At 43.1% G+C, this 26951-nt stretch overlaps 1 protein-coding gene across 1 annotated transcript; it reads left to right on the plus strand.

The window, feature by feature from the left end:
• The first annotated feature begins 86 nt into the window (after positions 1–86).
• On the plus strand, positions 87–26932 carry LOC117657008 (uncharacterized). The gene is made up of 7 exons (XM_087884939.1): positions 87–777; positions 1019–1133; positions 1247–1314; positions 14509–14638; positions 16040–17812; positions 23827–23980; positions 26721–26932. Exons 1-7 carry the CDS (start codon positions 364–366, stop codon positions 26800–26802), a joined length of 2736 nt encoding a protein of 911 aa, XP_087741065.1. The 5' UTR covers positions 87–363; the 3' UTR covers positions 26803–26932.
• Positions 26933–26951: the final 19 nt, after the last annotated feature.

Genomic DNA, 26951 nt, shown 5'->3' on the forward strand with positions numbered 1-26951 from the left:
CTGCCCTTTCTACGATCCTGGCACTTTGCACCAAATCCACCAGGGGGCGCCCTCTGCCAAGGGAAGGTGACTCCAGGCACTTCCCCATTGGTCCACTGGAGCCTTGCCTCTCTAGGACTTACGGAGAGGCTCCGGGTGAGTCTAGCGTTTCTTTTTCTTCCCTTCTCAGATACAGAAGCTGGAAGCCATTTGTAGTCTTTGCAAGGCAAACTTTCCTCTTGGGGGAAGAAGAAGAAAAAGAGCGGAATCCCTTGCAGGGATCAGTCCTGCAGCCCCAGAAATGGTCCCCTGAAGGAAAAGGCACCTGGAGACCCACCAGAGTCCTTGGAGCCATTTGGAGTTGCTCTGCAGGACAGAGAAAGGATGGAGACACAACCTTTTGCAAAGGAGGGAGCCGGAAAAGGCCCTTCAGCTGCTCAGCCTGGGAAGGGGGCGAAGCTCTGGACAAGAACCGGGCAGGAGATCCTGGAGGAGGAAACCATCCTCCCTTCAGAAGTTCAGCCCTGGAATTTCATCCAATACCTGGAAGCTGAGGGTCCCCGAGGACTTTGCAGCCGACTCCATGGCTTTTCCAGGCGATGGCTGAGACCAGAGAAGAACACCAAAGCCCAGATGCTGGACCTGGTGGTTCTGGAGCAGCTCCTGTTCCTTCTGCCCCCAGAGATGGAGGGCTGGGTGAGGGAGTGTGGAGCAGAGACCAGCTCCCAGGCGGTGGCCCTGGCGGAAGGCCTCCTCCTGAGCCAAGCGGAGGAGCAGAAGGAGCAGGTCGAGTTGCAGGTAAGAGTTCAAAACAGAATAGGGAATGTGTTTGAATACTTCACCTTTCCTTCCCAAACTTCTCTGACATTCATAATATGTGGCAATGTCCCACCTATTCTTGTAGGACATTGTTCCATTGTTTCTTATTCAACCTCACAGATGGATATTGGGGGCTTTGAGGTGGCGTTCTGAATATAGGAATCGAATTTACGTCGTGTGACGTACATTAATTCTGCTTCTTCCTTCCTCCTATTGGAAGTGCTGCACTGTGGAGATCAGAGATCCTGAGGGAAAGAAGAACCCATCAAATCCCCCTCAGGAGCTGTTTTTCAGGAGGATCCCTTGGGAAGATCCAAGTCAGGACATCTCAGGAGGTAATGGAAGATCCTCCGATTTCCCATCTGTCTTACCTTCACTCTCTCTTCTCTTCTATAGAATATCTCCTATTTTGTTAATTATGGATTTTGAAATTATTTATTCCTTACAGAGAAACAAAGAATGAAGCTTTCTGGTTTTTATGATGGAAATCAAACAGCGGTTGAACCTCCAAATCAAGTAAGAAAGGGAAAAGTGATTAGATTTCTATTCTCCCTTCAGGAAGTGAAGTGGGTGTGCAGAGGGCTCCCTCCTTCTATTTCCCCCCCCCCTTGTTTGGGCTGGATTATTTTTCTCTTCTTCCACAACACGGAGAGCAGAATGGCAGGTTCAAGTTCCTGTCAGCCAGCATAGCTTCCTCTGGTTATCTTGTTCTGCTAGGTACTCCTCCAACTTTGAGTTTATAAGAAGCAATTTTTAAAAAGTCCTTCAAGAGTAAACGTATCGCAGTGACAGTAACTGCTAGAGACCCTTTTGGGGGGAGAATTCTTTGACTCGGAATTCTGCAAGGCTAATGAAAAATAACTAAATACTCACATTGCCACATTACCATTTTTAAAAAGCCTTATTTATAACCAGTAGTTCAAAAATAAGCAAACTGTATTAAAAAATAAAACCGACTATTGAAATCCAAAGGGAGTGGCCGTGTTGAGCATGTAATCCAGGACTACAAAATAATTTCCAATCCTCTGATTTGAGCCTCGATTAGGAGATCAAACATTCCCGCTTTGCAAAGGCTGAGAAATGAATTTCCCAGGGAATTTTCTCTTCTTTGTTTTCTTCCTTTCAGCCAATGGCTCAGACTACTAGATCAATCAGTGATAGACAGAGCGATAGATCAGTTGATCCAGAAATGGGATTACTTTACTGAAAGGCACTGAAAGTTCTGCAGAGAAAACTCTCCCCCTGGGGGTCGCCAGCCTACATTGTTTGGCCGACGGCACCCTGAGGAGGCCCTCTCTGTGGGAGCGTACTGGTCGGTGGGAGGCAATCGGTGGCAGAATGCGGTCCTGTAAATAACCAGGTCCTAAGCCATGGAGCGCTTTAAAGGTGGTAAACAACACCTTGAAATGTACCTGGAAGACCACCGGGAGCCAGTGCAGCTCGCGCAAGAGGGGTGTTACATGGGAACGACGAGTCGCCCCCATTATTACTCGCGTGGCTGCATTCTGGACCAGTTGGAGCCTCCGGGTGCTCCTCAAGGGGAGCCCCATGTAGAGAGCATTACAATAGTCCAGACGGGAAGTGATGAGGGCGTGAGTGACTGTGCGCACGGCGTCCCGATCCAGAAATGGACGCAACTGGGAGATCAGGCGAATCTGATAAAAAGCCGCTCTGGCCATGGCCGTCTTATGATCATCCAAAGACAGCTGTGAATCCAGGAGGATGCCCAAGTTGCGAGCCCTCTCTGAGGGGGGTAAGATCTCATCCCCAATAGCCAGCAACGGTGTTAACTGACTATATCGGGCCGTCGGAAGCCACAGCCACTCAGTCTTGGAGGGGTTGAGTCTGAGCCTGTTCCTCCCCATCCAGATCTGCACGGCCTCCAGGCAACGGGACATCACGTCAAGGGCATCATTGGGGAGGCCTGAGGTTGAAATGTACAACTGCGTGTCATCAGCATACAGTTGACACTTCACCCCAAAGCCACGGATGATCTCACCCAGCGGCTTCACATAAATGTTAAACAGGAGGGGCGAGAGGACTGACCCTTGGGGCACCCCACGTGAGGAACCTCGAGGTCCACCTCTGCGGTCAGAGAGGAAGGAGGAGAACCACTGTAGCATGGTGCCCCCCACTCCGACCCCCTCTAGCCGACACAGCATGATACCACCCTAATATAACACTTATATATAAACTTGAACCCCTCCCTCCCCTGTATAATTTTTCTCTTTACCTCATTACATTAAAAAATTTCCAATACATTATTTTCAAATAAAAGCTATTTGATACTTTCTAGTTTGATATTTGTTCTGAACATATTCTATCCACTTTTTCCATTCCCATTCATAAGTCTCTTGTGAACAATCTTTTAAATATGCTGAAATCTTCGCCATCTCTGCAAAACTGGCCATCTTCAAAGTCCGTTCCTCGATAGTGGGCAAAGCTTCATTCTTCCAGTATTTACCTATCAACAATCTTGCTGCTGTTATCATATACAATATCAATTTTGTTTCACCCCGTGTAAAACCCTTAACTATACCCAATAAAAACAGTTGTGGAGAAAATTGAATTTTTTTCTTCAAAACATTCTGCATGACCCACCAAATTTTTATCCAAAAAGCCTTAACTTTCCTACAGGTCCACCAAACATGATAATACGTAGCATCCAAACATTCACATCTCCAACATTTTGGCTGAGCATTAGGGTACATACATGACAACTTTTTGGGATCTAAATGCCATCTATAAAACATTCTGTAGAAATTTTCCCTCAGGTTCTGCGACTGTGTAAATTTAACATTCTGAACCGAAATTTTTTCCCATGTTTCCAGCATCACTGGTTCTTCAAAATTCTGTGCCCACTTAATCATACAGTCTTTAACTAATTCGGTTTCTGAATCTCTTTCTAGCAAAACATTATAAAGCCTTTTGATATGCATTGGACCTTTCTCTCTTATATGTCTAACCAATTCTTCCTCATGCAACATAATACCAGTTTTTTGGTCCTCTTTCCATCTCAATTGTAATTGATTATATTGTAGCCAAGTTAAATTAATCCCTTCGTCCAACAGTGTCTGCAATGTCTTCAGCTGCCATCTGCCCGCATCTGTAAAAAGAACCTCTTTATATAAAAACCCCCCGAGTGACATTATATTTGTATTCCACAAAGTATGACCAAGATCCAACCATAGCGGTATTTTATAATCCCATTTGAGTCGGTGCTTCTTCCAAACTCTCATCAAAGAATCTCTAAGTATATGACTTTTAAATACTTTATCTACTTTGTCGTCGTAAAATAAGTAAGCATGCCATCCAAATTCAAGATCAAAACTTTCTGCATTCAATATTCCAGTCTTTTTCCTTCCAAACCAATCACTTGTTAAAGTTAAAGCTGCTGCATCATAATATAGCTGTAGGATTGGAAGTTTAAGGCCTCCTCTTTCTGGAACATCTTGCATAATTTTCAATTTCACTCTCGGCTTCTTCTCGTTCCAGACAAACTTATTCACTCCAGATTGCCAAACTTTCAATTGTTTATCACTTTTAAGCACCGGAATCATTTGAAACAAAAAAAGAAATCTTGGCAAAATGTTCATCTTAACTGCTGCTATTCTTCCAAGTAGAGACAGCTGCAGTTTTTCCAAGTCTGCATATCTTTCTGCACCTCTCGCCACAACACCTCATAGTTATTTTGAAACAATTTCATATTTGATTCTGCAACCTGAACTCCTAGATATTTTACCTTAGGTACAGTCTCAAAACCTGCCCTCCTTTCAAGCTCATGTTTACGATCTTGTGTCATATTTTTAGCTATCATTTTAGTCTTTTTTGGATTCAATCTAAAACCTGAAACTTTACCATAGTCTTGTATAATGTCCTTCATCAAGATTATTGATTCCATTGGTTGTGATAGGGTAACAACCAGATCATCTGCAAATGCCTTTATTCTGTAATCCTCTTGCCTAATCTTTATACCTCTCAAGATATTAGAGTCCCGTATTGTATTTAGCAAGACTTCTAGTGTAAAATAAATAGAAGTGGGGACAGCGGACATCCCTGTCTTGTTCCTTTTTCAATTTTAAACTCTGTTGTCAGACTTCCATTAATAATAATCTGTGCCTTTTGCTCTTGATAAATTGCCGAAATCGCCTGTATAAATTGATCCCCAAAGTCCATCTTTTTCAAAGTCTTTAATAGAAAATTCCAATCCACTCTGTCAAAGGCCTTCTCTGCATCCAAGAAGACCAGCACTGCAGGGATCTGTTTATTCTTCTCAAGATATTCCAATAAATCTATTACTTGCCTTACATTGTCCTTCATATATCTGCCCTCGATAAATCCCGCTTGATCATCACGAATCACCTTCTGAATTACTGGCATCAACCTGTTGGCTAGTACTTTCGCAAAAATTTTATAATCTGTATTCAAAAGAGATATTGGTCTATAGTTCTCTGGTTTTTTAGGACCGATTTGTTCTTTTGGTATCAAAGATATGTAAGCTGTTGTCCATGATGGGGGTATTTTACCCCCTTGCTGAATATTGCAAAATAAATCTCTAAGTTGTTCCACCATTTCAGCTTGCAAAGTTTTATAATACACTGCAGTCAAGCCATCCGTGCCAGGAGCTTTGGCTGTTTTTAACTGTTTAATTGCTACTATTATCTCCTCCTCTGTTATAGGATAATTCATTCTTTCCTTTTGTTGATCAGTAATTTTTGTAACTCTTTTATCGTTTAAATATTTTTCTATAAGTCCATTCTGCACCTCCTCTTTAGCATATAATTTAGTATAATAGTCCACAAAAGCTTCTTTAATTAATTTTTGTTGAAAGATTTCTTTCCCTCCAATATCAATACTATCAATAGTCCGTATACTTTGTTTTTTCCTCAATGTGTAAGCCAGCCATCTGCCCGGTTTATTAGCGTTACAAAATGTGTTATGCTTCGCATATTGTAAATTTGTTGCAACTTGTTCCGCCATAAGCATTTGAAATTGGTCTTTCAGAAGTTTTATAGCACTACATATTCTTTCATCTGTTGGATTTTTAATAAGTAACTGTTCTTTATTCTTTATTTCTATTTCCAGTTCAGATCTTTTCTTTTGTCGGAACAGTCTATGTTTAGAGTTCATGTAGATAAGTACCCCTCTCATATAAGCTTTACTTGCATCCCACACAATTTCAATTGGGGTACCTTTATTCAAATTTATTTCAAAAAATTCTTTCAAATGCTTTTTAAGTTCTGTTATATTTTTTTCATATCTAAACAAATTCTCATTTAATCTCCAAGAACATCTCTCAACCTTGTCCATCTCAATTTCTATCCATACTGGGCTATGGTCAGTCAAAGTTCTTGGAAAAATCTTTGTTCTTTTTGTCTTAACAAGTAAATCATCTGTCAACAAAATAAAGTCAATCCTAGAGAAGGATCTGGGTCTGTCAGAAAAAAAAGTATAGTCCAATTCTTTTGAATTATGTATTCTCCAAACATCTTTTAGTTCCATATCTTCTTTCATATCAAAAAAGGTCTGTGGTAATCTGATTCTAGACTTTGCCAAACTCTTTTTATCTAATTTAGAATCAATTACTCCATTCCAGTCTCCCATAATTAAAATAGATCTGTAATCCCATTGCAATATTTTAGTATGTAACATCTTATAGAAATAGTCCTGTTGTTGATTGGGAGCATAAATCCCCATCAGAAGAATTTGGCCATTTGCGGTAGACAATTCAATTGCTACAAACCTACCATCTTCATCTGTTTCTATAACTTTAACTGTTAACTTTTTATTTACATAAATTACCACACCATTCTTTTTTTGCGAAGTTGAAGATATAAAATGTGTTCCTAGTTTGGAGTTTATCAAATATTTTTGATCTTGCGTTGTGATATGCGTTTCTTGTAAACAAATTATATCATTATTAAATTGTTTCAAATATGTAAATAATTTCTTCCTTTTCTGTGCTGAATTCAACCCATTAACATTCCAGGATAAACACTTAAGCATCATCAGCCTCTTTCTGGAGCAAAGAGCAAAATAATTGAAGATCATCCGAAAGCTTCGATCTCGCTCCTCCCATAGCTCCAATCTCTTGTGCAGTACTCTTAGCTGCCTCCTTGTCTTGTCTTTCCTGTTGTTGTTGTTGCTTTTGTTTAAGTAACTTAGCTTGAGCTCGAGTTATACGTTGATCCTTAACTTCAATCATCCGAGCCGGGTCCAAGATTGGAGAAGATTCCAGCAAGGGCTCATCCAGAAAACCTCCTTCTGCACCTTGCACTTCTTCTAATTCCTGCTTAGACTGTTCTTGCAGTTCTCGTTGAGGTTGCTTCTCTTCACTCTCTTTAATCTCCAAAACTGTAGATGTACGTGGGGATGGTGTTCTTTCCTTGAGAATAGTAGTGTAGAAGTGCTGTGCCTTCTCCACGGTATTCAACGGTATCTTTGTCCCTTGTATCTGAAAATTATGCCAACTGGTGCGTCCCACCGGAAAGGTATCTGTAAATTTTGCAATTCCTTAACGAGAAAACCATATTCTTTTCTAGCTTTCAGCATTTTAGGAGGTAATTCTTTATAAATTCCAATTCGTGAGCCCCCCACTTGTACGGAAGTGTAAAAGGATTTTTGCAGGATATCATTTCTTATTTCTCTATCTGTAAAATATATGACTACATCTCTAGGTAATTGTCTTTGTCTGGCCACCCAAGAGTTCACTCTGTAAATTTTGTCTATTTTGTGAAAAACCACATCTGGATTAACTTGTAAAATTTTAGCCAGGGCCTCAGAACAGACTTGTCTCAAATCCTGTCTTTCCTCCTCTCGAATTCCTCGAATCCGTATAGCAAACTCCATTGCCCTGAATTGTATCATGACAATCTCGTCTTCAACTCTCTGCATTTTATTGTCAACATCAGCAATTTTATAATCATTGTCTTTCATCTTAACATTAACTTCTGATTTAAATTCTTCAACTTTAAAATCAACTTTCCCGATAAATTCTGCCAGGCCAGATGCCACTTCTGATATTTTTTTGGTCACCTTGTTTTGATTCTGTTTCACCATATCTTTAACTTCATTAATTTCCTGCATAAATTCCTGGTGTGATTTTTGAAGTTTGTCATCTATCCCCTGATGTGATTTTTGAAGTTTATCATCTATCTCCTGTTGAGATTTTTGAAATTTATCATCCAAAGTTTTAGAAATAAATTCTTTTAAATCTCCCACATCAAATTCTTTTTTCTGGGTCTGTAACTGCTGAGCAGGGGGAAGTTGCGTTTCATGTTTATGTGTGGGGGATCCCCCCCCTGTTGCCTTCCCTTCCTGCTTCTTTGAAGCCATCCTGCCACGTGATCTAGTTTTTCTAAAGAGGGAAGTTCCTTTTCCTTTCCCTCCTGCACAAAGACTTCTAAAAAAGTCCCCCAGATTTGATCAAATAAAGGTTGAAGTAAAGCAAAGTCAAATTTTGAAAGGGAGAAATTTTCCAATTATTTCTCTTATAACAAGCAAAGCAACTTTGTAGCAACTTGGAAACTTTGTAACAAAGCAAAATAACTTCACCAATCCACACTCGCTGGCTCGTTAACTCTGAGGCTAAACGCCATGTTTTTTCTAAGCACATTCACTCATTCGCGTTTTCTCAGGTTGAAAAGTCAACAAAGCGCTGATACTTGCGTTTCCAAGATTCAGGATTCAGATAGTTTCACTGTTGATTAAAGCTGGTTCTTTCGCTTTAAGTTTCCTGCAGCCGGCTTGTTCTGCAAAGGCAGAATCGTCCCACGTCGCCCGGAGTTTCAGCAGGTTGGGAGGGAGCCACGCCTGTTCTCTCCCCAGAAGCTTCCCTGGGGGGTTACAGGGGCTCGACCTGTGCCCTGCGATCTCTCCTTCTTCAATCCTACGGATTTAGAAGTTTTCGAGCCGCTTCCTCGTCTCGGAGCGGCTCTACGGGCGGCGGGGCTGGCGGAGCTTCAAAGGGCGCCGCCGTCGCCGAAGACAGGGAAACCGGAAGTTCCCGTTGCGCCATTCTTAACAACCGTGTCAGTCATTTCAACACTACTTCTCTTCACCATGGTGACAAGATAGGACGCAAATCGTAAAATGTGAGAACGGATGCTTGAAAGGATTCTACAGTGTAACAGCAGATGTCTCCCACCTTGGCAGCTTTAAGACTTGTGGACTTCAACTCCCAGAATTCTCCACAATTCCCCAGAATGGGCTAGGCGGGAGTTGAAGTCCACAGGTTGTAAAAGAGCCATAATTGCCCAGCCCTGGGCTAGGGTAGGCTGATGCCACGTGGGTGGGAGGAGGGGCGGGCGAGCTAGCAATTTAACAAAAGGTTCGGTGTGCTGCGAGGCCAATAAATTGCAAAACAACACCGAACCGTTTGTTAAATTGCAATAAATTGCAAAAAAACACTGAACCGTTTGTTAAAGAGCCTTGGTAGTACAGTGGTCTAAAGCACCCTGTTATTAACACCAACTGCCTGCAATTACTGTAAATTCGAATCTCGCCAAGGCTCAAGGTTGACTCAGCCTTCCATCCTTTCTAAGGTAGGTAAATTGAGGACCCAGTTGTGGGGGCAATAAGCTGACTTTGTATAAATATACAAAAGGATGAAGGCTATTGCTTAGCGCATTGTAAGCCGCCCTGAGTTTCCAGAGAAGGGTGGCATATAAATCAAATTAAAAAAAAAAATTACTGGCCAGCAATTTAACAAACAGTTCAGCCGAACCGCCTAGAACCAGCAGAATCCCACCACTGGACTTGTGTGATGCACAGCCATTTAACTTGGTGCACATCTTTACTTTGGGAATTTGGGAACAATGGAACAGAATAACAGAGTTTATAGGGGACTTAGACGTCTTCTAGTCCAACCCCCTGCTTAGACAGAAAGCCCTATAAAATTTCAGATAAATGGCTGTCCAATTTCTTCATAAACACCTCCAGTGTTGGAGCACCACAATTTCTACTCTGGTTTCTCTTCAGATCGTATAAATCTTTCGCCTTTTACACAATTTCTAGAAACAAGTCATTCCACTGATTAATTGTTCTCAATGTCAGGAAATTTCTCTTTACTTGTAGGTTGGTTCTCTCCTTGAATCGTTTCCGTCCACTGCTTCTTGGAACACTGCTATCATGTCACCCCATCTAGTCCTTCTTTTCATCAAACCAGACTCACCCAATTCCCTTATATGTTTTAGCCTCCAGTCCACTAATAATTTTTGTTGCTCTTCTCTGCACTCTTTCTAGAGTCTCAAGATCTTTTTTACATCTGGCAACCAAACCTGGATGCAATATTCCAAGTGGGGTCTTCCCAAGGCCTTTTAAAGTGGTACTAACACTTCATGTCATCTTGATTCCATCCCTCTTAATGCAGCCTATGATTCTGTTGGTTTTTTTTCTTTCTTTTTGGCAACTGTAGCCTACTGCTGACTCCTGTTTAAGTGGATGTCCACTAGGACTCCAAGACCCCTGTTGCCCTTGCTACTCTTCAGCCAGGTATCACCTCTTCTGTGCCAGTCCATTTGGTTTTTCTTTCCTAAATGTAGAACCTTACATTTCTCACTGTTGATCAATCTGTTGATCCTTCTGTATCTTGAGTGTTGCTATTCCTGTCAATTTATTTATTTATTTATTTTATTTTATCAAATTTCTATACCGCCCTTCTCCTTTCGGACTCAGGGCGGTGAACAGCCAAGTAAAACACTTTATATACAAAAGTTAAAATAGATTTAAAATAATTAAATAATTTGGCCCATAATTTAGAACATTACAATTTAAAACCAATTTCAAATTTTAAAAACCCATCATAAAATCAGGACAGCCTGGCTAACTGAAAGAGATAGGTTTTAAGGGCCTGACGAAAAGTCCGGAGGTCTGGGATCACTCGTATTTCTGGGGGTAGATTGTTCCAGAGGGTAGGTGCCACCACAGAGAAGACCTGGGGGTCGCCAGCCGACATTGTCTGGCCGACGGCACCCTGAGGAGGCCCTCTCTGTGGGAGCGAACTGGCTGGTGGGAAGCAATTGGTGGCAGAAGACGGTCCCGTAACTACCCCGGCCCTAAGCCATGGAGCGCTTTAAAGGTTATCACCAACACTTTGAAGCGCACCCGGAAGTCCACCGGAAGCCAATGCAGCTCGTGCAGGAGAGGAGTCACATGGGAGCGCCCCGTCACTCCCATAATACCCCGCGCGGCTGCATTCTGCACCAGTTGGAGCCTCCGGGTGCACCCCAAGGGGAGCCCTATATAGAGAGTGTTACAATAATCCAGATGAGAAGTGATGAGTGCTTGAGTGACTGTGCGGAGGGAGTCCCGATCCAGAAAAGGGCGCAACTGGCATATCAGGTGAACCTGATAGAAAGCCCCCCTGGCCACGGCTGTAGTATGCTCTTCTAAAGACAGCCGTGCATCCAGGAGGACGCCCAAGTTGCGAGCCCGTTCCGTGGGGGCCAATGATTCGCCCCCAATAACCAGCGATGGCGCCAGCTGGCTATACCGGGACGCCGGCAGCAACAGCCACTCGGTCTTGGAAGGGTTGAGTCGAAGCCTGTTTCTCCCCATCCAGACCCTCACGGCCTCCAGGCACTGGGACATCACTTCCAAGGATCGTTGGGATGGTCTGGGGTGGAGATGTACAGCTGAGTATCATCAGCGTACTGATGGAACTCCACCCCAAAACCACGGATGATCTCACCCAGCAGCTTCACATAAATGTTGAACAGAAGGGACGAGAGGACCGACCCTTGTGGCACCCCACAAACAAGGCGCCTCGAGGTCGACCGCTGGCCCCCTGTCAACACAGATTGCGACCAGTTGGAGAGATAGGAGGAGAATCACCACAAAACGGTGCCCCCCATTCCCAATCCCTCCAGCCGGCGCAACATGATACCATGGTTGATGGTATCAAAAGCCGCTGAGAGATCTAACAGGACCAGGATAGAGGAATAACCCCTACCCCGAGCCCTCCAGAGATCATCCACCAACGTGACCAATGCCGTTTCCGTGCTGTACCCAGGTCTGAAACTGGACTGGAGCGGATCTAAATAGACAGCTTCATCCAGGTACTGGGGAAGCTGTCACGCCACCACACTCTCAACAACCTTCGCAATAAAGCGAAGGTTGGAAACAGGACGATAGTTAGCCAAAACAGCCGGGTCCAGGGAGGGCTTCTTGAGGAGGGGCCTCACAATCGCTTCTTTTAAGGCAGCCGGCAAGACACCCTCACTCAAAGAAGTGTTAATAATCCCCTGGAGCCAGCCTCGTGTAACCTCCCGGGAAGCCAGCACCAACCAGGAGGGACACGGGTCCAATAAACATGTGGTCGCGTTCAGCCATCCCAAGATCCTGTCCACGTCCTCGGGAGCCACAGGATCGAACTCCTCCCAGATAACACTCTCAAGCCCTGCCTCAGTCATCTTGTCTGAGCTAACCCAGTCAGCGGCCAAGTCTTCCCGAATCTGAGTTATTTTATCATCCAGATACTGTACAAAATCCTCAGTTCGGCCCTGCAAGGGGTCATCCTGCACTCCCAGATGGAGAAGGGAGCAGATCACCCTAAACAGGGCGGCTGGGCAGTTATCTGATGACGCGATAAGAGCGGCAAAATAGCTAGATTTCGCCACTTTTATCGCCACTAGGTAGGTCTTGATATGAGACCTTACCGGTGTCAAGTCAGTTTCGGATCGGCTGGCCCTCCAACCACTCTCTAGGCGTCTTTTCCGGCGCTTCATCTCCCTCAGCTCCTCGGAGAACCAAGGAGCTAAGTGAGTTCGGCGCTGGGTCAGAGGCCGCAAAGGCACGACTCGATCCAAAGCCCCGGCAGCCACATTATCCCAGGTGGCCACCAGGTCTTCAGCCGAGTCATGAGCCAGAGTCTCAGGAAATGGCCCAAGCTCCATCTGGAACCTATCAGGATCCATCAGGCGCCTGGGGCGAAACTACCTGGTCGGCTCCGCCTCCCTGCGACGGGGTGTGGCGGTCAGAAAGTCAAGTCGAAGGAGCGAGTAGTCCAACTATGACAAGGGTTCAATGCCTATATCCGCTGTATCAAGGCCACTGAACCACTGACCAGAGATAAAAACTAAGTCCAGAGTGTGTCCACCTATGTGAGCAGGGCCATGAATTACTTGGGTCAGGTCCATGGCCGTCATGGAAGCCATGAACTCCCGAGCTACCTCTGACGTTTCACCAATAGATGGCAGGTTGAAATCCCCCATGACCACAAGTCTAGGGGTATCAGCCGCCACCTCGGCTATGACGTTGAGGAGTTTGGGCAGGGTCGTTGCCACGTGGCAGGGAGCCAGGTACGTGATCAACAGACCCATCTGGACCCCACGACCCCACTTCACAAAAAGGGACTCACATCCGGCTATCTGAGGTACAGTGGTCTCCCTCGGATCAAGACTTTCCTTTATAATAACCGCCACCCCCCTGCCCCTGCCCTGAGCTCTCGGCTGATGGAATGCTTGGAAGCCTGGTGGGCACATATCCACGAGGGGAACCCCCCCCTCATGGCCCAACCAGGTCTCCGTAATACCTGCCAGGTCCGCTCCCCCCTCCTGAATAAGGTCACAAATGAGGGGGGCCTTATTTACTACGGACCTGGCATTACACAACAACAGCCGGAGATTCGGGCCCTGAGACTCTGAGCAGCCTGGGAAACGGGAAGAGCTAAGGGGACCGGGGCATGCAATCGCTCGAACGTAGCGAGTGCGTGCCCCCACCACACGATATGGCCCCCTGCTCCCGCCATACCTGCCCCTCCCACTCAGCGTATTAATAGAAAAGCCCTCAGCAGAGGGCATTTTAACAGCCCTCTTTCCCCCAGAGTCCATACCCCCCGTGGCACCATTAACTGCCGGGTCAGTCCCCATTCCCCATGGGTTTTCCCCCAAACCCACATAACCTTCCCACCCTCTAGAACCCCTTAAAAGTCTATTTAAAAATGTCCTTAAAAAACCCCTCAAACCCCTTTTTGCGACATGCCACCTCTCGGGGTCCCAAGACCCGTCATTAAGGTGGGCCCTCGATAACATAGAGGGCCAAGCCTGTGAGAGGGGGGAGTCTCACAGCGCAAGAAGCTTAGCCCTGGAGTACATTCGAACACTGGAATGGTAATACAGGTGTGGCCTAGACATGGCCTACGGGTCTATAATGATGGTCTCAAACGTCCAGGAAGCAAGACTAAATTAACCGGAAGAATCACAACTACCCTCTCACGGTAATGGGCAGGAGTCCTCATGTTCTGTCCAACTGAGGGAGATATTCAAACCACCCTCTCACGGTGGTTAGCCATCTTAATCAAGACAAGTTGGAAAAGTCCAGAACCACCCTCTCACAGTGGTTTGGCCCTACTGGTCCTGGAAAGATGAGCATCCCATCAGCGGCGAACGTAGTATGGAACCGGCTCCATCAATCCTCCTGTAACTGTCTTGTCTTCCATACAGCCAGGAAACAGGACGAAAAACAGAGCCAGGTCCCAAGCTCCAGGGTAAGAAAGTCCACATTGACCGATGGCCGATAACAGGGCCAGAAAAAAAAGGGGGGGGGCATTCATAGCGACCCAATGCCTGAGCCGTCCACCGGCCTCTCCAACCCCAATTTGGTCTAGTCTGTAAATTTGATGAGTTCCCCTTCTATCCTCTTGTCTAAATCATTGATGAAGATGAACAGATCTTGCGAATCCTCCTGTTCTGTACTTTTTTCCGTGTTCAGGAGAGTCTTGTGTCCTTCGAGGAGGTGGCTGTGTCTTTCTCTGAGGAGGAATGGTCTCAGCTGGATCCTGACCAGAAAGCGCTGCATTCGGAAGTCATGCTTGAAAACCATAGGAACGTGGTCTCTCTGGGTAAGAGTTCTCTAGTCCCCAATCAGAGAGTTCAAGAAGACAAATTATAGTTAATTTTTTTATTAAAAAACCACTAATCAGATATCGTCTCCTGGGAGGGAGAAGGAAAGGATCTTCTCGTACTCCCAAGGAAGGAAAGAGTCAATGTCTCTTTGCTTAGATGCTTTCTGTGCCATTTCTTATCTCTATTTTTCCATTTCTATTTATTTATTGATCAAATATCAAATATTTGAACTTATCTGTGGGGGTATTGCAGAAAATCAAAGGACTCAGACTTCGAGATCAAGAGAAGCTTTATTTGGCCAAATATTGCATTCAGTTTTGGTCGCCACGATGTAAAAAAGATGTCGAGACTTTAGAAAAAGTGCAGAGAAGAGCAATGAAGAGGATTAGGGGACTGGAGGCTAAAACAAAGAACAGTTGCAGGAACTGGGTATGTCTAGTTTAATGGAAAGAAGGACTGGGGTGACATGATAGCAGTGTTCCAATATCTCAGGGGCTGCCCCAAAGAAGAGGAAGTCAAGCTATTCTCCAAAGCACCTGAGGGTTGGACAAGAAGCAATGGGTGGAAGCTAAGGAGCCTTGGTGGTGCAGCAAACTAAAGTGCTGTTAAAGTAGCACTTAGCTGCCAGCTGCCTGCAATTACTGCGAGTTCAATTCTCACCAGGCTCAAGGTTGACTCATCCTCCATCCTTCCGAGGTAGGTAAAACGAGGACCCGGATTGTGGGGGCGATAAGCTGACTTTGTATAAATAAGAACACCACTTGGAGGGGGTGGGGCGAAAGCCCTACTAAGCAGGTATATACAAAAGTATGAAGGCTATTGCTTAAAAAGCATTGTAAGCCGCCCTGAGTCTCTGGAGAAGGGCGGCATATAAATCAAACCAATAAATAAATATTTAAATAAATAATCAAGGAGAGAAGCAATTTAGAACTAAGGAGAAATTTCCTGACAGTGAGAACAATTAATCAGTCGAACAACCTGCCTCCAGAAGTTGTGAATGCTCCAACACTGGAAGTTTTTAAGAAGATGTTGGATAACCATTTGTCTGAAGTGGTGTAGGGTTTCCTGCCTAAGCAGGGGGTTGGACTGGAAGACTTCCAAGGTCCCTTCCAACTCTGTTATTCCATTCTATTCCTTAACTCTAAACTGAGTGAGGTTTGCATATATATACAGTACCATAGATAATTGTAAAGAAAGAGATGTTTTCTAGACATCTTCAAAGCTTTCATGACTTATGAATATAGAAATCATCATGTTTATATCACACCCCTGGAAGCATGCAAACATACAACCTAATGGAATTTTGGAGAAATTCAGAAGGAAATTCACTTGACTTTCTACGCTTTGATCTTTTTCTCTAACCTTGTTATGATTTTCATTTCCCTTTTCCTTCGAAGGTAATAATGGGCAGGAGAATCAAGATTCCTGTGAACTGCTCCAAGTGATCAATGCTAAAGATGGAACGGAGAAGTTTGGAATTCGAATGGAATTAGAAACCCATGAGAGAAAAGAGTCAAATGATTGGAATCAGGAAAGCTCATCTTCCACTGATGCTCCGATGCAAGACTTTCTTGCCCAAGAAGAGAGAATAAGGAAAAAATATGTTGGGAAAACTGTGAACCTAATCAAAGCTAAAGTACAAGTAAATGAACACTATTTAACCCAAAACAAAGGAGAAGATGCTATAAGAATCCACAACAGACAAAATTACAATGGGACATTCATTCTTTCTCTTGGAAATAACTTCCTTACTTCTCCAAAAGCGATTGACACAAAAGAGAAGCCATTTAAATGCATGGAATGTGGAAAGACCTTTGCTCGAAAACATCATTTTATTTCCCATAAGATGATCCACACAGGGGAGAAGCCGTATAAATGCATGGAGTGTGGAAAGACATTTACTCAGAGCACTGGACTTACAAGACACAAAAATATCCACTCAGGAGAGAAACCATTTAAATGCATGGAATGTGGAAAGACCTTTGCTCAAAGAGGTAATCTTACTTCCCATAAGAAAATCCACACAGGGGAGAAGCCATATAAATGCATGGATTGTGGGAAGATGTTTGCTCAAAGAGGTAGTCTTACTTCCCATAAAATCATCCACACAGGGGAGAAGCCGTTTAAATGCATGGAATGTGGAAAGACCTTTGCTCAAAGAAGTCATTTTATTTCCCATAAAAGAATCCACACAGGGGAGAAGCCATATAAATGCACGGAATGTAGAAAGACCTTTGCTCATAGATGTAATCTCATTTCCCATAAAAGAATCCACACAGGGGAGAAGCCGTTTAAATGCATGGAATGTGGAAAGACCTTTGCTCAAAGAAGTCATTTTATTTCCCATAAAAGAATCCACACAGGGGAGAAGCCATATAAATGCATGGAATGTAGAAAGACCTTTGCTCATAGATGTAATCTTATTTCCCATAAAAGAATCCACACAGGGGAGAAGCCATATAAATGCATGGAGTGTGGAAAGACGTTTACTGACAGCACTAGACTTACAAGACACAAAAAGCTCCACTCTGGAGAGAAACCATTTAAATGCATGGAATGTGGAAAGACCTTTGCTCGAAGAAGTAATCTTATTTTGCATAATGTGATCCACACAGGGGAGAAGCCGTATAAATGCATGGAGTGTGGAAAGAGTTTTGCTCAGAACTATCGACTTACAAGACACAAAAAGCTCCACTCAGGAGAGAAACCATTTAAATGCATGGAATGTGGAAAGAGCTTTGCTAAAAGAGATAATCTTATTTCCCATAAAAGAATCCACACAGGGGAGAAGCCGTATAAATGCATGGAGTGTGGAAAGACGTTTACTCAGAGCAGTGGACTTATAAGCCACAAAAAGATCCACACAGGGGAGAAGCCATATAAATGCATGGAGTGTGGAAAGACCTTTGCTCGAAGAAGTCATTTTATTTCCCATAAAAGAATCCACACAGGGGAGAAGCCATATAAATGCATGCAATGTAGAAAGACCTTTGCTCATAGATGTAATCTTATTTCCCATAAAAGAATCCACACAGGAGAGAAGCCGTATAAATGCATGGAGTGTGGAAAGACGTTTACTGAGAGCACTAGACTTACAAGACACAAAAAGCTCCACTCAGGAGAGAAACCATTTAAATGCATGGAATGTGGAAAGACCTTTGCTGAAAGAAGTATTCTTATTTTGCATAATGTGATCCACACAGGGGAGAAGCCGTATAAATGCATGGAGTGTGGAAAGACGTTTACTCAGAGCAGTGGACTTATAAGCCACAAAAAGATCCACACGGGAGAATGTCACAAGTAAATGCCTTATTCTCTTATAGGTAAATTGTATATACACGGGGTATCAGGGGTTAATTTATTCTTCCTCCCTTAATATATTCATATGTAACCACTCCCTTCCTTTACTCCGCCTTGTTAATATAAAAGGGGCTGAATGCTCCTCCTCTTTGCTTCTATCTACAGTTATTCAGAGAATATAGAATGCCTACTGTAAATAAACAGTGTTATGTTTGAATACTTCTTTCTTGAATCATTTATTGAGTCAGATCCTTAAAATTACGCAACAATCTGGTAGCAGAGGATGGTTAAATTGACTCAATAAAAATCAGATATGCCTAAGAGAGAAAACTTCAGAAACCAAAGAGAAAGACCCAACACCAGGGCACACAGTAAAGAGATGGAAACGGATCAAGAAATGATTGATGAATCCACATCTATAATACCAAAAGAATCTGATGACTGCACTACAGACAACGAGGAGATAATTGATGAAACTGATGACCAAGAAGAGAACGAGATAGAAAACAACGAACTCAGGTCAGAGATACTGAGACTTTTGAAAAGTCAAAAGGATGACGAAAATCTCATCGCGAACCTCCAAGACATCATAAAAAACAGCGGAGCAGCGAGAGAAAAACACATCGTGACAGATGATCCAAAAGAATCAAAAATGGTGAGCGAATTGCCTGTAGATAAGAATATAACAAAAAAGAAGACTAACGATCCCACGCATAATTTTGAACGGCAGCCATCTTGGTTTCAACAGACCACTAAGATGAGCGAAGCAGAGCCAATCAGAAAACAGAATTCAAAATGTCTGGCGCGAAAAGCCCTACATAATGCAAAAGGCAAAAAAGAAAAAATCTACTCTTCGGAAGAATCTGACACAGACATCGAAGAGACTTCAATCGAAATGCAAATAGAATCAGCAATGAAAACTCTTTTTGCAACATTCGGTCCAAAATTAAGAATTACAAAAGAATCAACAAAAGCTAGCAATCGAGAAATAAAGAAAAGACAAGCAAGCAAGCAAACGTTCCAGAATCTACCCGCTTCTATCCAAACGACGAGAGCACCGATGCCTGAACCCAGAGAACCCTGCAAATACTCCCCCACGCCACAGATGACTCCAGAAATCAGAGATCTCAACAAGAACTATTTCAGCGAAAAGAAACAAACGCCTGCCGTCACCTGGACACCCAAGATCGAACCGGGGACCGAATCATCGGAAGAAGAACACTACGAGGGAGCTGCAGCAGCGAGAACCTCTCCCGACAGATTCAGAAGCGAAATGAGCAACGCGCATGCGCGAACACACGCAGACAACTACGGAAGACATGAAAAGCAGAGAGAGCCGTTCAGACTCATTGCAAGCATACCCACACCATTCTGCAATTATCAACACATACAAGATCACGGACTACCTCCAGTTGTAAGTAATGGAACTAATAATATTGGGAACTTGCCCAATGATTTCCCAAAACTGAGAATAGATGGCATTAACTTGTAGGAATGGTGTCAACAACTTCAGGTTGTTTTTCTAAAAGAGAACTTATTATTCTTTATAACTAACCCCCCCAAAAGACCTTGGACTCTAAAATTGGACTGCCTGCACCACAGAGCATTCTACCTATTAATATCTAGTATATCTCCTGCTATGTACCATAGTATTAAGCATAATTTGACTGTCTCAGAAATTATTCAATGCATGTTTAAATTGTTTCATAGTGAGAGTATAGCAACTACCACAAGAATGTCTAAAGATTTCTTCTCAGCTAGGATAAAACCAGGGGTTACCATAAGTGAACATTTGATATCTCTAAACAAAATCAGAGCAGAGCTGCATTTAAGGGGAGAGATAATTTCAGATCAAACGATGAAAAGTGTTATCATTAACTCATTAGACCCATCATGGGATAACTATATATCACATTTAGACACAATTAATTTAGGATACTTATCCATAGAGAACTTATCAAATAAGCTAATAGATGAAGATAATTCAAGAAGAAGTCGCTATAATAATCACATAGAACATAGACAAATTAAGAGAGTAGTATTTCAAGAAAAATATCGAGAATCAATAGAATGTCACAATTGTGGATCCAAGGAACATTGTAGAAGAGATTGTCCTAAATTCCTTAGAGAAAGGCAAAAACATGACTATAGAAGTAGATACCCTAACAGACAATCATCCATTGATAGATATAGATATAGAAGCCCACCTAAATATAGAGAACATAGAGGGGGCAGAGATAATTCAAGAGATAGAAAGTCTGGATCACTAAATGGACTAAATAAACACAATACAACTAACATACAACATTCAGGAGACAATGATTGGCTCATTGATTCTGGGGCAACTAATCATACAACAAATAACAAAAATATACTATCTTCATTTATAGAAGATAATTTTGTAATTAAGGTAGCCAATCAAGAAAAAGTACAAGTTGTTGGTAGAGGAAATGTAAACTTACCCGGTCTAGGAAAAATAGAGGGGGTATTATTAATACCAGAAATACCTCATAACATACTTAGTGCAATAAAACTAAGTAGAGATTCTGACATAAATATAGTATTCTCAAAAGGGAAAGCAACACTAGAGAAAAATAAAACTAGCTTGGGTAATGTGATTACCAAAGGAGGTCTACCATATTTGGTTATAAAAGAAAAATGGTTACACAATATTGATTCTAACATAGAAAATGAAGACAATAGCAACAGTGATAATGAGGAACACGAAACAATACATAACCACAAAGACACATCTATTAATGACACATCCAATGACAAAAAACCTACAATTGGAAAGCCAATTCACGATGAATGTGCGCATATTTTGCATAGGAAATTGGGACATGCTAGTTTTCCTGTAGTACAAAAAATGATTGAACATGCTGAAGGTGTTAAAATAAAAAATTGTAAAAACTATTTGGAATGCTCAGTATGTAAGTCCACAAAACTCAGAACTAGTCCTAGGCCAAAAACGGCAACAAGGTCAACTAATCAAATTTTTGATTTGGTACATATGGATCTAGTTGGTCCATTAACACCATCAATCACATATAGAAAATGATACTTTCTGACTATTGTAGATGACTATAGTCGTTACGGATTTGTCTACACTTTAAAACACAAAGATGAAACATTTCAAAAATTTAAAGAGTTTTCCAAACGTGTAGAAACACAACATAATATAAAAATAAAACAAATCATGACAGATAGGGGATCTGAATTCATGTCAAAAGAATTCTCCCAATGGCTAAAAGATAAAGGGATGCTACATTTCACGTCTAGCCCTTTCTCAGCATTTCAAAATGGAGTAGTAGAGAGAAAGAACTCGACACTACAAACCATGATTAGATGCACATTAGAAGATGCTGGCTTAGGAAAACAATTCTGGTCAGAAGCGTTACAATATTCCACTTATACACAAAATAGAACTTGGTCCAGCATTATAAACAAGACACCATACGAATTAATGTACAATAGAAAACCCAAAATAACACACATGCACATATTTGGAGTCACAGTGGATGTACACATACCAAAACAATTGAGGCGTAAAGGAGAGAACGTATCCAGAAGACTTAGGTTCATGGGATACGAAACTGGCACAAAAGGGTACAGATTTATTGATAATAACAACAAATTTATAATCTCTAGAACAGCTGTATTTCATGAACAGGCCAACTGGTCTAGAATACATCTTAATGAAATATTCCCAACTGCAAATTTAGACACTAAACATCAAGACAAAATAGATGGAGAAGAACACAGTCACAACACACATAGAAACAAAAATAAAACATGGACAAATAGTCAACACAGAATAAAGACAGATTCATTAACAAAAAAAGAGGCAAGATACCTACACGATAACGATAGCAAACCAGAAAAAACAATCAGATGTAACAGAAACCAAGTGCCTAACAAATACAAGGATTACGTAATGTACATGGATAGTGAAGCATCAACGCCAAACACATACGAGGAAGTATTAAAGCTCCCCACTGAGGAAAGAAAAAAAATGGGAACTAGCCATGACTAAGGAGATGGACAGTTTACGAGAATTAGATGTATTTACACCTACTCCTGCACCTAAGGATAAAACTATTATAGGTACCAGGTGGATATACAAAATTAAAAATCTGGAAGAAGGTAACACATTATATAAAGCTAGATTAGTTGCACAAGGTTATGCTCAAAAATATCCTGAGGATTACACAGACACATACTCTCCCACAGTGAGAACTGAGAGTGTCAAGACAGCTTTAGTTATAGCATCTGCACTTAACCTTGATGTATTTCAATACGACATACAGACTGCGTATCTACACGCAAAACTTGATAAAGAGATATATGTAAGAGCACCTCATAGTCAACACACAAACAAAAATGAAACTTGGTTATTGAATAAAAGTTTGTACGGATTAAAACAATCTGGCAAACGATGGTATGAATGTTTAGTCAAAGTGCTCAAAACTATGAACTTCAATGCCACCACTGCAGACAACTGTTTTTTTGTCAAGAAGGAGAATGATTCCTTAGAATTTGTATTAATTTATGTGGATGATATTTTGTACATAGGTAAACATAAAGAAAAAAGAGACACATTTGTAACAAAACTAAATGAACATTTTTCTTTAAAATCATTGGGAAAGGTAAATAAATATCTTGGAGTTCAAATTAGCAAAACCAAAAAGGGATTTAAACTTTCTCAAAAGGATAAAATTATAGAACTCCTAAACAAGTGTAATTTGAATGATGCTAAGACTTGTGACACTCCTATGCAAACAGATTTCTTAAGAAACATAGATGAGTCATCCCCTGAATTTAAAGATAATACACTTTATAGGTCAGTTATTGGTTCCCTTTTGTATATCTCTAATTGGACTAGACCTGATATTGCTTTGCCCCTCAATCTGTTATCCAGGTACGTTAGCAAACCTTTAATGTACCATTGGGAAGCCGTCAAAAGAATATTAAGATACTTAAAGCACAGCTTAGACTTTTGTTTACTACTGGAACCCAACAATGTCAAAGAGCCAGTCCTCACTTGTTACACTGATGCGGATTGGGCAGGTGATACCATATGTAGAAAAAGCACATCAGGTTATATATTTTTCCTTAACGATTGTCCAGTTTACTGGTATACTGGAAAACAGGATTTAGTAGCTACATCAACAACCGAGGCTGAATATGTTTGTTTGTCTAAAGCCTCCAATAATCTTGTATGGTTTAATGATTTATTATCAAATATTTGGAAAAAACCTTCATTACCATTTATCATACATGAAGATAATAAAGCTGCTATTGAAATATCTAGGTCTGATGCCATCGGTCAAAGATCCAGACATATAGATATAAAATTCAAGCACGTGAGACAATTATCTCAGGATGGATTTATTAAAGCAGTTCACTGCGAAACATCAGAACAAATAGCTGACATATTGACCAAGCCTTTGCCATCTAAACAACACAAATATTTAACTTCTAAATTGCAAGTTCTGTATTGTTCTGAATCTAAATGTAATTATTGTTATATATCGAATCGGCATTTAGAGGGGGATTTGTCACAAGTAAATGCCTTATTCTCTTATAGGTAAATTGTATATACACGGGGTATCAGGGGTTAATTTATTCTTCCTCCCTTAATATATTCATATGTAACCACTCCCTTCCTTTACTCCGCCTTGTTAATATAAAAGGGGCTGAATGCTCCTCCTCTTTGCTTCTATCTACAGTTATTCAGAGAATATAGAATGCCTATTGTAAATAAACAGTGTTATGTTTGAATACTTCTTTCTTGAATCATTTATTGAGTCAGATCCTTAAAATTACGCAACAGAGAAGCCATAGAAATGCATGGATTGTGGAACGATGTTTGCTCAAAGAGGTAATCTTACTTCCCATAAGATGATCCACACAGGGGAGAAGCCGTTTAAATGCATGGAATGTGGAAAGACCTTTGCTAATAGACGTAGTCTTATTTCCCATAAAAGAATCCACACAGGGGAGAAGCCGTATAAATGCATGGAGTGTGGAAAGACGTTTACTCAGAGCAGTGGACTTATAACCTCAGATAGCCGGATGTGAGTCCCTTTTTGTGAAGTGGGGTCGTGGGGTGTAGATGGGTCTGTTGATCACATACCTGGCTCCCTGCCACGTGGCAATGACCCTGCCCGAACTCCTCAATGTTATAGCCGAGGTGGCGGCTGATACCCCCAGACTTGTGATCATGGGGGATTTCAACCTGCCATCCATCGGTGAAACATCTGAGGTAGCTTGGGAGTTCATGGCTTCCATGACCGCCATGGACCTGACCCAAGTAATTCACGGCCCTACTCATATGGGGGGACATACTCTGGACTTAGTTTTTATCTCTGGTCAGTGGTTGAGTGGCCTTGATATAGGGGATGTAGATATTGAACCCTTGTCATGGTCTGACCACTCGCTCCTTCAACTTGACTTTCTGACCACCGTACCCCGTCGCAGGGAGGCGGAGCCAACCAGGTGGTTCCGCCCCAGGTGCCTGATGGACCCTGATAGGTTCCAGATGGAGCTTGGGCCATTTCCTGAGACTCTAGCTCATGACTCGGCTGATGACCTGGTGGCCGCCTGGGATAGGGCGGCTGCCGGAAAAGATGCCTAGAGAGCGGTTGGAGGGCCAGTCGTTCCGAGTCTGACTTGACACTGGTAAGGTCTCATATTAAGACCTACCTAGTGGCGATAAAAGCGGCGAAATCTAGCTATTTTGCTGCTCTTATCGCGTCATCAGATAACCGCCCAGCCGCCCTGTTTAGGGTGACCCACTCCCTCCTCCATCTGAGAGCGCGGGAGGACCCCTTGCAGGGCCGAGCTGAGGATTTTGTACAGTATCTGGATGATAAAATAACTCAGATTCGGGAAGACTTGGCCGCCGACTGGGTTAGTTCAGACGAGATGACTGAGGCAGGCCTTGAGAGTGTTATCTGGGAGGAGTTTGATCCTGTGGCTCCCGAGGACGTGGACAGGATCTTGGGATGGCTGAATGCAACCACATGTTTATTGGACCCGTGTCCCTCCTGGTTGGTGCTGGCCTCCCAGGAGGTTACACGAGGCTGGTTCCAGGGGATTATCAATGCTTCTTTGAGCGAGGGTGTCCTGCCGGCCGCCTTGAAAGAGGTGGTGGTGAGGCGTCTCCTCAAGAAGCCATCCCTGGATCCGGCTGTTTTGGCTAACTATCGTCCAGTCTCCAACCTTCGCTTTATTGCGAAGGTTGTTGAGAGTGTGGTGGCGCGACAGCTTCCCCAGTACCTGGATGAAGCTGTCTATCTGGATCCACTCCAGTCCGGCTTCAGACCTGGGTACAGCACGGAAACGGCATTGGTCACGTTGGTGGATGATCTCTGGAGGGCCCGGGATAGGGGTTATTCCTCTATCCTGGTCCTATTAGATCTCTCAGCGGCTTTTGATACCATCGACCATGGTATCATGTTGCGCCGGCTGGAGGGACTGGGAGTGGGGGGCACCGTTTTGCGGTGGTTCTCCTCCTATCTCTCCGACCGGTCGCAATCTGTGTTGACGGGGGCAGCGGTCGACCCCAAGGCGCCTTGTTTGTGGGGTGCCGCAAGGTTCGGTCCTCTCGCCCCTTCTGTTCAACATTTATGTGAAGCCACTGGGTGAGATCATCCGTGGTTTTGGGGTGGAGTTCCATCAGTACGCTGATGATACTCAGCTGTACATTTCCACCCCAGACCATCCCAATGATGCCTTGGAAGTGATGTCCCAGTGCCTGGAGGCCGTGCGGGTCTGGATGGGGAGAAACAGGCTTCGACTCAACCCTTCCAAGACTGAGTGGCTGTGGCTGCCGGCGTCCTGGTATAGCCAGCTGACGCCATCGCTGGTTATTGGGGGCGAATCATTGGCCCCCACGGAGAGGGCCCGCAACTTGGGTGTCCTCCTGGATGCGCGGCTGTCTTTAGAAGGGCATATGACAGCCGTGGCCAGGGGGGCTTTTTGTCAGGTTCGCCTGATGCGCCAGTTGCGCCCCTTTCTGGACCGGGACTCCCTACGCACGGTCACTCAAGCACTCGTCACTTCTCGTCTGGACTATTGTAACGCTCTCTACTTGGGGTACACCCGGAGGCTCCAACTGGTGCAGAATGCGGCCGCGCGGGGGATTATTGGAGCGACGGGGCGCTCCCATGTGACTCCTCTCCTGCGCGAGCTGCATTGGTTTCCGGTGGACTTCCGGGTGCGCTTCAAGGTGTTGGTGATCACCTTTAAAGCGCTCCATGGCTTAGGGCCAGGGTACTTACGGGACCGCCTTCTGCCACCAATAGCCTCCCACCGGCCGGTTCGCTCCCACAGAGAGGGCCTCCTCAGGGTGCCGTCAGCCAGACAATGCCGGCTGGCGACCCCCAGGAGGAGAGTCTTCTCTGTGGTGGCACCTACTCTATGGAACAATCTACCCCCAGAGATACGAGTGATCTCCGACCTCCGGACTTTTTGTCGGGCCCTAAAAACTTATTTTTTTCAGTTAGCCGGTCTGTCTTGATTTTAGGGTTAGTTTTAAAATTTTAATATTGATTTTAAATTGACAAATTTTAAATTATGGGCCAAATTTATAAATTATTTTAACTTTATTTTTAACTGTGATGTTATGTGTAGATGTTTTTATTTTGGCTGTTCACCGCCCTGAGTCCGAAAGGAGAAGGGCGGTATAGAAATTTGAATAATAAAATAAATAAGCCACAAAAAGATCCACACAGGGGAGAAGCCATAGAAATGCATGGATTGTGGAAAGAGCTTTGCTCAGAATGGTCCTCTTATTTCTCATAGAAGGATCCATGCTCTGGAGAAACTATATAGCAATAGCGATTCCACTTAGATTTATATACTACTCCACAATGCTTTACCACTTTATCTCTGAGCAATTTACAAAGTCAGCATATTGTCCCCAGCAATCTGGGTCCTCATTTTAGCGTCCTTAGAAGTATGAAAGGCTGAATCAACTATTAAAAGTAATCTATACGAGTT

The sequence above is a fragment of the Pantherophis guttatus genome, chromosome 2, assembly GCF_059756535.1.
Source record: "Pantherophis guttatus breed Tessera chromosome 2, ASM5975653v1, whole genome shotgun sequence".
In the NCBI taxonomy this organism is placed as follows: Eukaryota; Metazoa; Chordata; class Lepidosauria; order Squamata; family Colubridae; genus Pantherophis; species Pantherophis guttatus.

Coding starts and splice junctions, on each gene's coding strand:
- LOC117657008 (XM_087884939.1), top strand. CDS start 364: ATGGAGACACAACCTTTTGCAAAGGAGGGAGCCGGAAAAGGCCCTTCA. Junction 1,315..14,508: donor CGGTTGAACCTCCAAATCAA/GTAAGAAAGGGA, acceptor TTCCGTGTTCAG/GAGAGTCTTGTGTCCTTCGA. Junction 14,639..16,039: donor TAGGAACGTGGTCTCTCTGG/GTAAGAGTTCTC, acceptor TTTCCTTCGAAG/GTAATAATGGGCAGGAGAAT.